Source organism: Dermochelys coriacea, chromosome 17 (assembly GCF_009764565.3).
Source record: "Dermochelys coriacea isolate rDerCor1 chromosome 17, rDerCor1.pri.v4, whole genome shotgun sequence".
Lineage (NCBI taxonomy): Eukaryota > Metazoa > Chordata > Testudines > Dermochelyidae > Dermochelys > Dermochelys coriacea.
Window position 1 is genome coordinate 19,613,860 of NC_050084.1, and position 15,521 is coordinate 19,629,380.

The window sequence follows — 15,521 nt, forward strand, 5'->3', positions numbered from 1 at the left end:
CATTAATTTATCTTGCCTTCATGGTTTAATTATATTCCTGTTTGCATCCTCTCCAGTTGTATATCTTGGCTGAATCTCACCAAAGCACTTGACACCCAGCCATTTCGCATGGAGGTATTTCTTTGATTTGGCTTTTAGTAGGCAATAGCAAGCCTCTAGACTACTAGGTTAGGGATCGGTCTCAGATGCTTCACCATTTGGACAGTAGTGGTTCTGGAGTATCTGGAAGTGCTTTCTTGAACTGTCAGTAGTTGACGGGTAATTTTGGGACAGCTACAATAATGCTGCATGTTTGAACATGAGCATGGAAACTACTTTAAGTCGACTATACCACTAGAATAGGCTAACGCTTAAATGTCAGCAGTGGCTGAAAATTCAGGGCCAGATTCTAAATTGAAGTAAAGTAATACAAGCTGCTGAAGTCATTGTTGCTGTGTCTATTTGTGTCAGCTGGAATCTGATCCATAGGGTGAAACCCTGGCTCCACTAAAAGTAATGGCAAAACTCCTATTGACTTCGGTGGAGCCAGGATTTCACCCTGTGGAAGTTCAATGAGTTTTGCAATTGACTTTAGTGAAGCCAGATTTTCATCTAGTTTTTCAAGGTCTCTGTCATGTTGGTGACTAGCAGAGAGCATCAAATCTTTGAGGAAAGACCTTTTTGGAGTTAAAAAAAAAAAAAAAAATTAAGGATACAGTCAAGTGACTACATCAGTGAAGGTTTAGCTAACTTGGCTTTTTGTTTAAGCCAGAAGGATCAACTCCAGAACTAAAAGTTAAAACTAAAAATGCAGACCAAGTAAATTCTGGCAACATCTGTTCACAGCATTTATGCCATTGTAGTAATAGAGTTCGAAAGCATCTACACATCTGCAGCACAAGTCTACAAGATAAAACTCAATTCTTATTTGCCTACTACAATAAAATGTCAATCTAAAGTACTGTAACACTTTTTGGTTATCTCTAAGTGAAGTTCCTTTTTATGACCAATTTAAACAGGCAAACTTAGTGTAAACACCAGAAAATGTTGGATGCTATGCAGGTTAAATTAACTACCTCACTAAACTAAGTGCACGGGGTGAAAGGTCTCCAAGTTTTGTACTACCATCTTTTGCTGCAAAAAATAAAAATAAAATGCACACAAGCAACCCATGATACCAAAGGTGACAAAATGTGGCATGCGTGGTCCTAGTGTTGTGGATATGGATTTTTAAGTGCATGCTAGCTCAGTGTTTAACCAAAGTCTGTTGCCTTAGATGTACTGTATTACAGAGAGAGAGGTGGGTGAGGTAATATCTTATATTGGACCAACTTCTGTTGGTGAAAGACGAGCTTTTGAGCTGCACAGAGCTCTTCATGTGTGTAACTTAAGGAGGACTGTGGCATTATATACTGATTTCAGAGTAGCAGCCGTGTTAGTCTGTATTCGCAAAAAGAAAAGGAGTACTTGTGGCACCTTAGAGTAACATTTATTTGAGCATAAGCTTTCGTGAGCTACAGCTCACTTCATCGGATGCATTGTTAGTCTCTAAGGTGCCACAAGTACTCCTTTTCTTTTTATTATATGCTGAGAACTTAGTGTTATTGGTGCTGAGTTGATGAACTTGGTCACAGGTAACTTGATTTGTACAAGGGACCAAAGGGGATCCTCAGTTGTCCAGGCCTACTGTTTTAAGTAGTACAGAAACATGAGAGAGATCCTATTCATCTGTTCCTCTTTGTGTAAAATAAGGCTAACCTGCAGGAAAAATGCAGATGTAAATGAACATGGGCATGATATCCGGAAGAATGGTTATGCAAGACTCTCTCCATACGTTGGGTGCTGATTAAAATGACCATTGGAAGAGTGTAAACCTTGAGATCTCTACAATCCTGTGCCAAGTAGTGGGCATAGATCAGATATCAGAGGACTGACTTCGAGTAAATGAATTCCACTTAAGCATTTCTAAGGCCTGGTCTACAGTACACGGTTATTTTGGAATTAGCAGAGTTAATTCGAAATAAAATTGATTCCGTCCACATGACCAAACCAGTTTTTTGATTTAAAGGGCTCTTTAATCTGATTTCTGTACTCTACCTCGGAGTTGTGCTAAAATAGAGATCGCAATTCCGGGTTACAGGTACTGTGGACACAATTTGACGTTATTGGCCTCCGGATCTATCCCAGAATGCTCCTGTGTGACTGCTCTGGACAGCACTCTCAATTCTGATGCACTAGCCAGGTAGGCGTAAAAGCCCCGGGAACTTCTGAATTTCATTTCCTGTTTGGTCACCATTAGCATAGTCCACCATCACAGGCGACCGTGCAGAGTCCACCATAACAAGCGACCCCGCAGTCCCAGATGAGCTCCAGCATGGTCCAAATGAGAAGTACTGGATCTCATTGCATGTTGGGGAGATAAATCTGTTATGGCAGAACTATGTTCCAAAAAAAGAAACGCAAATACATACGCTAAAGTTTCCACGGCCATGATGGAAAGAGGCTACTCCACGGACACAGAGCAGTGTTGTACAAAAATCAAGGAGCTCAGGCAAATGTACCAAAAAGCCAGGGAGGCAAATGGGCGCTCTGGCTCACAGGCCCATACGTGCTGCTTCTACCGTGAGCTGCATGCAGTTATGGGGAGTGATGCCACCACTGTCTGTGGACACCTGCAAGGGGGGAGTTGCATGGAGCGAGGAGGATGAAGAGGACAGTGCACAGGCAGCTAGTGGGGAATCAGTTCCCCCCCAGCCAGGAACTATTCTTAATGCTGGACCCAATAGCCTCCCCCCACTCCCAATGCACGCTCCCGGACCATGACCCTGCAGAAGGCACTTCTGGTGAGTGAGACCCTGATTGGAGCCATGCGGTGGGGGGAAACCCAGCCACACTGGGCTGTTCGCCTTTAGTTTAAAGGGCTCATCCCAGCTCAGAGCCACACGGGAGGGGTGGGGGGGTGTTGTGTGAAGTGATCATCCCAGAGAGCTTGCAGGCCCTCCTTTTATATGGCAAATCCACCAGGCATTGCTTGCTATGGGAAAGAGGGCCTGGCAGTTTGAAAGCATTGAAATGAATGCAGAAGAAGCAGAACCCTGCAGGCCCCTAGGGCTTACCATGGCTGCCTGCAAGCTGAATTCTGTTGCCTGGCCGTGTGTGGTGGCTTACTCACACCAATGTGGCAGGCACTTCAGTGTAAGACGCAAAATGCAACCTTGTACAGAAAGAACATCTGCTGTGTACTATGAATTGCCTGTTTCACTGAGAAAGTGTCCCCTTTGTTCTCTTTAAAATACTACCCTCCCTTTTTCTCCTCCTGCAGGTGCAAGTGTTTCAACATGGCCCCTACCTACTCCATCCCAGAGGCTGGCCCAGATTAGAAGGCAGAAAAAATGAACTCGGGACGACATGTTTGCCAAGCTCATGCAGTCCTCCCGCACTGATGGGGACCAGCTGAATGCATTGAGGCAAACAATTGTGGAGTCCTTTGAAGCGTTAAATGAACATGAAGAGAGGAGGGATGCACATGATGAGAGCAGGCAGGATGCTATGGCCAAGCTCATGGGGGAGTAAACTGACATGCTCTGCTGTATGGTGGATCTAATGCAGAAAAGGCAGCAAGACCACAGACTGCCACTGCAGCCCCTGTATAACTGCCCTCCCTCCTCCGAGTTCCATAGCCTCCTTACCCAAATGTGCAAGAACACAGGGTTGGGGGGGAGACTACGGGGACCCAAACATAGAACCCCAGAGGATTGCACAAGCAGCAGAAAGCTGGCATATCTGAAATTTTGATTTGGTTTCTGGACTTGTCCTTCCCTCCTCCACCCAGCACCCCCCCTCTTCCCCGGTCTACCTTCTGATTTCTCTCAATCTGTTAAAAAATAATAAAGAACGTTTTTTAAACAATTGTGACTTTATTTCCTTTTATTTATATATATATATATAGGGGGTGGGTAACTTCAAGAGAAACACAACTGTCACCATACCCTGGCCAGGCAAGAAACTGGCTTTCAAAGCTTCTGTGATGCACCGCGCACCCTGCTGCGCTCTTTTAATCGCCCTGTTGTCTGGCTGTGTGAAATTGGCTGCCAGGCGAGTTGCCTCAACCTCCCACCCCACCATAAATGTCTTCCCCCTTACTCTCACAGATATTGTGGAGCACACAACAGGTAGCAGTTACGATTGGAATATTGGTTGTACTGAGATCTAACCAAGTCAGTAAACTGCGCCAGCGTGCTTTCACACGTCCAAAAGCACATTCTACCACCATTCTGCACTTGCTCAGCCTATAATTGAACTGCTCCTTACTACTGTCCAGGGTGCCTGTGTATGGCTTCATGAGCCATGGCATTAAGGGGTAGGCTGGGTCCCCAAGGATAACTATAGGCATTTCAACATCCCCCAACAGTAATTTTCTGGTCTGGGAAGTAAGTCCTTTCCTGCAGCTGTTCAAACAGACCAGAGTTCCTGAAGATGAGTCGTGCACCTTTCCCAGCCATCCCATGTTTATATTGGTGAAACGCCCTTTGTAATCCACCAGTGCTTGCAGCACCATGGAAAAGTACCTCTTACGGTTTATGTACTGGCCGCCGTGGTGTTCCGGGGCCAAGATAGGGATATGCTTTCCGTCTGTTGCCCCGCCGCAGTTAGGGAACCCCAGCGCATTAAAGCCATCCACAATGGTCTGCACGTTTCCCAGTCACTACCCGTGATAGTACTAGTCAGTGGTTTCATTGGCTACTTGCAGCACAGCAGCCCCCACAGTAGATTTGCCCACTCCAAACTGATTCCAGACTGACCGATAGCTGTCGGGCATTGCAAGCTTCCACAGGGCTATGGCCACTCGCTTCTCAACTGTGAGGGCTGCTCTCATTTTGGTATCCTTTTGTGCTTCAGGGCAGGGGACAGCAAGTTTCAAAGTTCCATGAAAGTAGCCCTACACGTACGAAAGTTTTGCAGCCACTGGGAATCATTCCATATCTGCAACACTATGTGGTCTCACTAGTCTGTGCTTGTTTCCCGGGCCCAGAATTGGCATTCCACGGCATGAACCTGGCCCAATGCCACCACGATCTCCCAATCGCCACATGCAGTGCTTCTAGGAACGTCTGCGTCCATGTCTTCATCACTATCGTAATCACGCTGTTGTAACTTCCTCGCCTGGTTTTGCAAGTACTGCACATACTGATGGATAATGTGCAAGGTATTTACAATGGTCAAAACTGCAGCGGAGATCTGAGCGGGCTCCATGCTTGCCGTGCTATGGCATCTGCACATGTAATCCTGGAAAAAGGGTGCAAAACATAGGAGAGCAGAGTAGCAGCGGAAGAGGTGCTGTTCAGTTCACGGTAGCCAAAAAAAGGTGGGAAATGGTTGTCTTCTATAGCTTTCACAGAGGCGGGAGCCCAGGATAGACAACATGGAGAAGCTTGGTAGCACAGCAAGAGCGGGAGAGCAGAGTTGGCAGCAGAGCTGTGCTGCTTGGTTCATGATGGCCAAGCAGAGTTGGCAGCAGAAAAGAGAGAGAGTAGATACTTAGAGATTACATGAAAGACTAGAGGAAATGCAAGGTCGATTCATAGTACCAGGAGAGAAGCAGTGCACCGTACTGCACGGTCTGCTGAAAGCAGTGGGGCGTCCGCATTCCAAAAAGGTGCAAAACGATTGTCTGCCGTAGCTTTCACGGCGGGAGGAGCGACTGACGACACACCCAGAAACACTCGTGAGAATGTTTTTGCCCCATCATGCACTGGGTGCTTAACCCAGAATTCCAATGGGCGGTGGGAACTGTGGGATAGTTACCCACAGTGCACCGCTCTGACATTCGATGCTAGCCTCGGTACTGTGGATGCACTCGGCCGAATTCACGCACTTTATAAAAGCGCTTCTGAAAATTCGAATAGAATAGTTTCAAAATTTCATACTGTAGATGTACCCTAAAACAGTGAGCATAATGTGTAATCCGTTTGCACTTGTGCTAAGCAGGTTTGTACCATTCAGATTTGATAGCTGTGACCGGGGCTCCTAGGGGAGCCAGCTGAGGTCACTCAATTAGGGTGAACTGCAAAGAATGGGGCGGACAATCCCCAAAGCCTGTGGATATTCCAATACTTAGATTTACCAAGCCACCAAAAGAGCTTCTTTATTACCTCACTGGTTGCCCAGAAGCCAACACAGTTCCCTTAAAGTAACCCAGCCTCAGGCCTTCACCCAGATACCCAAGTCAAGGATGATGAAGATTACTGAAAATCCTTTTAGTTTTATAAAAGAAAAGGTTCTGCCAATCCCAAAGGATCAGACACATTACCTCCCAGGTTAATGAGTATTCCAGATCTTACCCAAATACACACTTACAGCCAATTCTTATTAACTAAACTAAAATTTATTGAGAGTATAGTTAAAAGATTACTCTACAGGCAGACATGAGTTCAGTTCTTGAGGTTCAGGTTCATGGCCTAGATGATGAGCTTTGTAGTTGCAAAGAGTTTTTAGAATTTAGTCCATAGGTTATAGTCCAGTATCCAATATCTTATTCAGGATGTTCCAGATTAACTGGGATCTCAATCTTGCAACTCAGACTTCCCCTGATGAAGCTTAAGCAGATCTGAGATAAAAAGGATTGGGATCCAAACATCTTTTATACAATTCAGGCCGCCTTTGACAGGTTGGAGTCCCTCAGTGAACAATAGGCCCTCATTTCCTAAGCATCACCTGGAGATTATTCACACAGATTAACACAATTGCCTGTTTTTCCACCATTTGTGGATGATTTGCTGTACACTTCAGAGAGATGAATACAGCAATTTCCTATGTTTACAGTTCACCTGATCTCTGAATTAACAGAATACAGGGACTGTTTGATTATATTATTGACCTTTACCAATATATATGTAAATACACAAAAACACAAACGTTATCTCCCCATGTTTTTAAGGGTTGAATTTGAGTCCTTCATCCTGAAGGACACTTAACCCTTTCTGGTCATGCGTCACAATAGCATTTTACAACCACTCTGCACAGATGTAAATGAGTATAGTAGGTGTAAGGCAGTGAAGAATCAGGAATGGGGGTTCTGAGGGTTTGAGTAAAATCCTCATTTAACCCTATGTGATTGCATGCTGCTGCAGGCACAGCCACAAAAACACTACTGAGCAGGAGCACAATATGAAGTAGGTGGCAGGTGAGGCATACATTTTTGTTTCTAAGGGGCTCAAAGTGCAAATTACGAAAGGCCTTATAGTTACAATTTGTGCCCACTTGAGTGTGGAGTGGGTTTCTGCAACTACTTTATGCCGATGAGTTGGGGTGTGTGTGTAAGAGTAAGAATTACGATAATGAAACACTGAGATCAATAAAGGCTGGATTTAAAAGGGGTCCTGTCCTAATCTGAGCCAGAAACTGACCCGCCTCTAAAACCGTTAATCTGAATGCCTTAAATCATGAATCCCCTTTCTTGGCAGGTGGGAGGAACCAGACTAGCACTCATTTTCGGGTAATACCAGATACAATTGGTGCCCTAGAAGTGCTGGGTCTCTGCTGTCTGGCATCCTTGCAAGTCTGGTGACAGTGCATGGACTTGTCATGTTTAATAGAGCAGAGGACAAGAATCTAGTTGCTAATGAATAGGAATGGTCAGATGTGTTAAGTGCAGTATGTATATTCTGCTATGTTTAAAGTGCTGAACAAATACTTATGTTCTCCTGTGAGGTATTCAGCTAAGATTAAAAAGCTAAGTGACTTGCCCATGGCAGGCAGTAAATCAGTGGCAGAGCTGCTGTGGGAGCAAGAATTGCTCTAGTACAGTGGTTTTCAAACTGGGGTACCCGAGCTCTCGGCAGGGAGTATGCAAGAAAAATCCTGTAATGGTGGAAAACACATTTTATTTAGTAAGACTTGGCAATCTAATCATAGGTATATTATGACCCTATCTCGGATGGGGGTATGCGGTAGAAAAAATTAAAAACCACTGCTCTAGTGCCATATTCAGTCTACTAAAATTTGTCAGTTATAGATATTTTTACATCTCGATAGAGCAGAGCTGCACTTAAGCAGAGTTATTTCACCTTGATTTCCTCTGTACTACTGTCTTTAGTGTTAAGAAGATTTAATGCTTGGTCTAAAGCATTAAAACAATGGCAACACAAGACTCATCTCTTCTGAATCTTCAGGATCTAGTCTAAACTTAAATACAGGTATGATTGGAAGTTTATTAAGTCAGACGATTGCTAACATGTTTCAAACTTGAAATTGTAGTCTGTTTGTCTTGATGATGTCCTGTGGTTGCAATACAGATATCCAAGGGCTGCAGTACATCTTCCTTTTCAGCATGTATTTTGCACATTTCCCTGTAGTAGTCATAGTAGAATAAAGTACATGTAGTACTCAGAACCCGAGAGACAAACTCCTATTTCATAGGAGATGGGAACGTGCTCTTCCCCCTAAAAAACTAGCTTTTTAAAGAACCTATTAGTTAACCTAGTAAAATATTTTCACTTTTGTTGTTCATGCTTGTAAAGCTACTCGTAGTTCGTATGTTGAACAAACATCTGACTCAGTTTTTATTTAAGCAATTATATAGTTTAACTTACATTTTAAGCTAACCTTCAAAGCCCTGCCTGGATTTGCCAGTGGAGAAGCTGCTTGACTAGGCCTGGACGTAAGAATGAAACATGGTTAGAGATTAATGTGTAGCTGCAGGGAGCTGCTATGTGCATGGGGGAGACTTCTCCCATTTCATTCTGCAACAGTCGCTTGTCAATTGCAGGAACAGCAGTGGTTTTCCCAAGCAGGAACAACTGAGGCAAACTTACAGGAGTTGCCTGTGTTCCATTCTGCTGTGGCAAAGCTGGGGATGTTATAGATAGCACAATAACAAAGCAGAAAGTGTCAAATACCAGGAATGGAGAAAGATGAGCAGAGTGGGCTGGAGGGAAATGAAGATGGAAATAGCCCCAGTAAACCAAAGCAGCTTCAAATTTACCTGGCACCTACGAGCCAGAAGTAAAGTTCTGAAATGGGAAGAGGAAGGTGGATGATCAGGATTTATGCATTGAGCTTATCACCAGGTTGCTGTCCTTGCACTCTACTGAGGTAAACTGTCATACTTGCCTCCCGCTTAGGCCTTGTCTACACTGAAAACTTAGGTCAACATAGCTGTGGTGTAAAAAATTGACATCCCTGAGCACCTTAGCTATGTCGACCTAACCCGTAGTGCAAACATAGCTAGGTCAATGAGAGAATGCATAAGAACAGCCATATGGGCCAGATCAATGGTCCATCTAGATCAGTATCCTGTCTTCAGACAGTGGCTGGTGCCAGATGCTTCAGAGGGAGTGAATAGGACGGGGCAGTTGATCGAGTGATTCATCACCTGTTGGCCAGTCCCAGCTTCTAGCAGTCACAGGTTTAGGGACACCCAGAAAATGAGATTTTCCTTGACCATCTTTGCTAGTAGCCGTTAATGGACCTATCCTCCATGCTTCCATTGACCTAGCTATTGTTGCATGAGGAGCCATTGTTTCTACAGCAACAGAAAACACCTTTTGTCGCTGTAGGCTGTGTCCACACTACAGGATTATGCCAGTGTAGTTGTGCTGTAGCTATGCTGCTATAGTCCATGTAATGTAGACGTGGCCTTAGATGTCTAAACTTTTCAAGCTCTAGAGGAGAGTGCTACTGTTCATTAACCTTTTAAGGACTGTTAATGCTCTGATGGAAGATACCATTTTACAAATGTTAGAATTGGGCATAAGGGTAGACAGGGAAAGTGCTAATATCTTAATGCTAGACAGGGTGGATTAAAAGCTTATTTTTTAAAAAGATACACAGTAGTAACTTTAGGCTTTAACATATGCTATCACAATATATTAAAAGCATGTAACTTAAATTCAAAAAAATCAAGCAGTAGATGTTTGCCAGACTTTATTTAAAAAAAAAATTTTTTTTTTAAATCAGACCACTGAATGGTGGAAGTCACTGGCTAAGCACCTGGAACCGGAGTTTGTTGAAATGCTAACCAGCTTTTGACAGCAGTAGCTTCTGTAGATTCAGAGAATATTTTCTTCATTTCAGTTTAACTAATTCAAGTCAATAATTTAATTCAAAGGTAAGAGATCAGTTGGTGGTTGAAAATACAGGAAAGCTTGTTTTCATCTTCCAATTTATGAATAATAATAAAAAAATGAGAATAAAGAGATACTTGTTCTAAATCTTGTAAGACATGGTGACTACAAACATCAGTTAAATTAACTACAGATAATACTTCCTTTGTTTAAGAAATCACTTAGTGTTAAACGCCAGATGTGTTGATAATCTTCTGTATATATCCAGCACATTTGTGTTTAACTAAAAATGCACAAAAACAATTGACAGCTTCTATTAATACTCTTCAAATTTCATCCAAATCACAAGTAAATCTACTAATTAGGAAATGCATTAACTATTTTCTAGCATAATAATATGTAAGTCAAACTATATAATTGCTTAAATAAATGTTATAGTGTATACAGGTTAGCAGAAAGTACTGAATTTAGGATAGAAGCTATATTTAGCTGCAGCTTGTGGTTTTAGTGTCTCTCAACCAATGAGAATCCACTTCTTTTAGGAAAGTAACAAGTACAGATGCAAAACTTGATTAAAATTGATTATTTAAATCAAGTTTTCCTGCTTGCTAACTTAAATCATGATTAAAATCAGTGATTTAAATCATTCTACCCTGGAGCAAGACTTTCAAAATTGAGGTAAGTTTTTCTTAGCCAATTTTGAAGTTAATTTTAAGAGTTAACTTCCATGTTCTTAAATCTGCTGTGTCCTGCTTGTAACTGGCTTGACCACTTAAAAATGACAGAGAATTAGGACAAGAGGCCAGATTTCTTTTTGGTATTACATTTAAAAGCACATTTTTCAGCAATGACTCCAAAAAATACAGTGATTAGGATCTTGCTTTGTATCATACTTTGCTGTGTTTCAGGATGTTGGTCAGTGGTGGTCCCACCCATTTTTATGATGAGGAAGAAATTGTTCTAATCAAACCCCAATGTTTCTTCTTGCAACTCGGCAGATCCCTATGCTGTGAGCTGCCACAAACTTGAGGCCATTAAAGTCTGTCTCTGGACTTGGACTCGAGTGCAATTAAAGGGAATCCTTTATACTAGGACACAAAAGGAAGAGAAACTCTCTGAAACCCACCTATCAGAATTGAGAAGAATACTGGTTTCCTTTTAAATGAGAACACTTTCTTTTAAGTTCTGCTTCTTGGTGATAGTGCAGTGAAATCATAATGTGGTGGTCTTTCTTTTTCAGCATTAGACTTCATTACATGTTCATAGAAACTAATGATAAAAAAGCTTTAGATCATCTGGTCTATTTCCTGCTATTGCAGGATAATTCCCTATTGTACCTAGGTTCGGGTGCAAAGATGGGTTAGCTTCAGTGCCTAATTTGGCATGAAAGAGGTGCTTTCAAGCAACTTTTTTACATTCATAACTGATGCAGCAAGCCTAGAGGTGCTGGGGCTCAACCCTGGCACAAATTAAGCGCTGGTTAGCTTGTAATGAGACTAAGGGCTTGTCTACACTGGCACTTTACAGCGCTGCGGCTTTCTTGCTCAGGGGTATGAAAAAACACCCCCCCTCCCCCTGAGCACTGCAAGTTTCAGCGCTGTAAAGTGCCAGTGTAGACAGTGCACCAGTGCTGGGAGCTGTGTTCCCAGCACCAGTAGCTACTCCCCTTGTGAAGGTGGGATTTTTTTAAGAGGGTTTGGAGAGCTCTCTCCCAGCGCTGCGCCACGACTACACAAGCCACATTAAAGCGTTGCCGCGGCAGTGCTTTAACATTGCCATTGAAGACATGCCCTAAATGCTCTAGAGCTGCTGTTGCATAAAGGGTAGACATGCAGGCAGGCAGGTGCTTCATGATAGCCATATCTGAGAATGAATAATTGAGCCCTTCTCTTCCTTTCCAGCTAGCAGACAAGTGTACAGATAATCCACCTTCTGTAGATAGCTAGTGGAGACTTGAGTGATAAGCCCCTTTCATATACTGGGAATGATATGATTAGATTTAGTTCTGTCTCCATCAGATGGCAGGCAGGAAGGAACTAGACCCAGTTGTACTAAGGTAGAAGAACTTCTGGGGAAATCTAATGGAGAGGGAGGTAGGGAAAACTTCCTCATAACTTTTAAGACTACAAAACAAGGTACAAATAGATCCACTTAGCTTTTTTTAGGATGAAAGCTCTCTTTAGGACAACTTTACTCATGTTAGCCATCAGCAATATTTACTGTTAGGTGGACAATCATTTGAAGATGGTAGAAGCACTTGGAGGAGACGAAGGTGATCAGGAACAGCCAACATGGATTCACCCAAGGGTAAGTCATGCCTGACGAACCTGATTGCCTTCTATGATGAGATAACTGGCTCCGTGGATATGGGGAAAGCAGTGGACATGATATACCTTGACTTTAGCAAAACTTTTGTTACGGTCTCCCACTGTATTCTTGCTAGCAAGTTAAAGTGTGGATTGGATGAATGGACTATAAGGTGGATAGAAAGCTGGCTAGATTGTCCGGCTCAACAGGTAGTGATAATGGCTCGATGTCTAGTTGGCAGCCAGTATCAAGCGGCATGCCCCAGGGGTTGGTCCTGGAGCTGGTTTTGTTCAACATCTTCATTAATGATTTGGATGATGGGATGGATTGCACCCTCAACAAGTTCACGGATGACACTAAGCTGGGGGGAGAGGTAGATACGCTGGAGGGTAGGGATAGGGTCCAGAGTGACCTAGACAAATGGGAGGATTGGGCCAAAAGAAATCTGATGAGGTTCAGCAATGAAAAGTGCAGAGTCCTGCACTTAGGACAGAAGAATCCCATGCATTGCTACAGGCTGGGGACCAACTGGCTAAGCGGCAGTTGTGCAGAAAAGGACCTGGGGGTTACAGTGGAGGAGAAGCTAGATACGAGTCGACATTGTGCCCTTGTTGCCAAGAAGGCTAACAGCATTTTGGGCTGCATTGGAAGGAGCATTGCCAGCAGATCAAGGGAAGTGATTATTCCCCTCTATTTGGCACTGGTGAGGCCACATCTGGAGTATTGTGTCCAGTTTTGGGCCCTACACTACAGAAAGGATGTGGACAAATGGGAGAGAGTCCAGCGGAGGGCAAGGAAAATGATCAGGGAGCTGGGGCACATGACTTATGAGAAGAGGCTGAGGGAATTGGGATTATATAGTCTGCAGAAGAGAAGAGTGAGGGGGGATTTGATAACAGCCTTCAACTACCTGAAGGGGGGTTCCAAAGAGGATGGCGCTCGGCTGTTCAAAGTGATGGCAGCTGACAGAACAAGGAGCAATGGTCTCAAGTTGCAGTGTGGGAGGTCTAGGTTGGATATTAGGAAAAACTGTTTAACTAGGAGGGTGGTGAAGCACTGGAATAGATTACCTAGGGAGGTGGTGGAATCTCCATTCTTATTGGCTTTTAAGGCACGGCTTGACAAAGCCCTGGCTGGGATGATTTAGTTGGGGTTGGCCCTGCTTTGAATAGGGGGTTGGACTAAAGGACCTCCTGAGATCTCTTCCAACCCTAATCTTCTATGAATCTATGAACCAAAAATCTAGATCATGTGAAAAATTCAGCAGGTTTAAATACCTTGGCAGATTCTTATTGAAGGAAGTTTTTTAGACTCCATGGTAGAAGATTGTGAAAGGGATGGAGGGTAAAATACAAATCTGTTCAGTATATGGATTTAAAATATATATGTGCAAAGACTACCTATTCTTCCAATTTGTTGGTATTGTGATGTCCAACTTGTCACGTTTCAAGTCAAATAGCTTGCCACATCTGATTAATCAACTAACAAAATTTTTTTGGTAACAGGATAGTTACCTGTAGCGAGAAGGCTAAAAAAAATGCATAAAGTATAAACATCCCGAGACTAGATTCTGTTCTTTGAGCGTTTTTAGTTTATTTTGGGGGCATTTCTAGTGCTCTGTGGTCAGTTTCCCTTGTTTATGTAGAGGTCCCATACAGCAACAGGGAAGAAACATTTTTAAAGAGAACTTGGCATGGGGCTTGAGCAGGTGCAGCACGTGAAAGTCCTTTTAACCAGTGTCTTGAAACTGACTGGACTTCAAGTTGGTGTATGTCTTTAAAAACTCCATCAGAACAGAGTTCTGAAACTAAGAGTGTAATGCCAGGTTATAAAAACTGATCTAACTTCACCTCAAGTGCTAAAGATGAAAACTCTGAACTTGACACTAAGGGGTTAATACAGTGGTTCTCAACGTTTCCAGACTACTATACCGCTTTCAGAAATCTGCTTTGTCTTGCATACCCCAAGTTTCACCTCGTTTAAAAACTACTTGCTTATAAAATCAGACATAACTACAAAAGTGTCACAGCATACTTACTGAGAAATTGCTTCCTTTCTCATTTTTACCATAGAATTATAAAATAAATAGATTGAAATATAAATATTGTACTTGCATTTCAGTGTGATACTTGAACCTGTTTTCCACTTGTGAGCCTTGTCTGAAGCCTGAGCGGTGGGACCTGGGGTTGAAGCATGTAACTTAGCTTTGCATGGCCCTCTAGCTTGGGCCCCCTACCAATTGCCATAGTTGCTACCCCCTAATGCCAGTCTTCATTTGTGACCCCCTAAACCGGTCCCATGGCGCTCCTGGAGGTTGCCATCTCCAGGTTGAGAGAAACTGATCTAGGTGAGTTGAGTACCTCCTGGATGACCTTTGCGTATCCCCAGGGGTACAGATACCCCTGGTTGAGAACCACTGGGTTAATAAGAGACCCAAGTTTTTATCACTAATTTGTGAGACTGCTTTGTCTGGCAACTGTATATATCTCTCTTAGTTACTGGGAGACCTAGAAGAAAAGGCCAGTAGAATACTGTGAACTTGCTGCTTGACCCAGGGATATTAAAAATAGGTTTTAACTACCAATGACCATAGTGAATGTATTAAACTGCTTCATAAGCATAAAAAAACCCCTATAAGGTGCATTTAGGTTTTCCAAATCACTGGCTCCCCATTAGCATCTTGCTTGTATTCCTGATATCTTATTGCTCAGAGGAAATGAGTTTTTAAGTATACTGCAAAGCCACTTATTGGTCCAGGTGGAAAGCTGGATCCAGCTTTTTCATCCAAAACACTTTTTACACTGGAAATAAATTAACTTCTTGTTCATTCACAAGAAGCTTAGAAGCAAAAAAAAAAAAAAAAAAAACAAAAACCAACTAGAATGCTGTGTAATGGAAGAGAACCTTGACATAAGCATTACTGAAACATGGCTGAATGGCAGATCAGTGGGGAAGTGTAATTCTTGGCTATGAACTAGAGGGAGAGTATTTTAGGTTGCAAAGGAGTTAGAAATAGCATTAGACCTAGAATTCCATAGAACAGGCAGGTAAAACTAAGTGGAGGACCACACAGTGGAATCTGTAAAGAGACAAATCTCAAGTCCTAAACACTCCAGAAGGTTTATATCAGCAGTCCTCTGAGCAGGGGAAGGATATTCAGTGAATGTTAAG

The 15,521-nt window shown here is 42.9% G+C and overlaps 1 protein-coding gene and 1 long non-coding RNA gene across 3 annotated transcripts in view; both read left to right on the top strand.

Annotated features, from left to right (window-relative positions):
- YWHAG (tyrosine 3-monooxygenase/tryptophan 5-monooxygenase activation protein gamma) overlaps window positions 1–15,521 on the top strand; it is a 43,505-nt gene that overhangs the window by 16,431 nt on the left and 11,553 nt on the right. The window contains exon 1 of one of the 2 annotated variants that reach the window (XM_043499239.1): window positions 12,032–12,350. The exons of the other annotated variant lie outside the window; for it this stretch is intronic. Within the exon in view, the coding sequence (XP_043355174.1) occupies window positions 12,288–12,350 (63 nt within the window). The 5' untranslated portion in view covers window positions 12,032–12,287. Of the gene's footprint in view, window positions 1–12,031; window positions 12,351–15,521 lie in introns of those variants that run through there. 2 annotated transcript variants of the gene reach the window in all.
- LOC122456954 lies at window positions 1,568–9,870 on the top strand. Its single transcript, XR_006276151.1, has 2 exons — window positions 1,568–2,221; window positions 3,302–9,870. It is a non-coding gene; the product is annotated as an uncharacterized LOC122456954 (long non-coding RNA).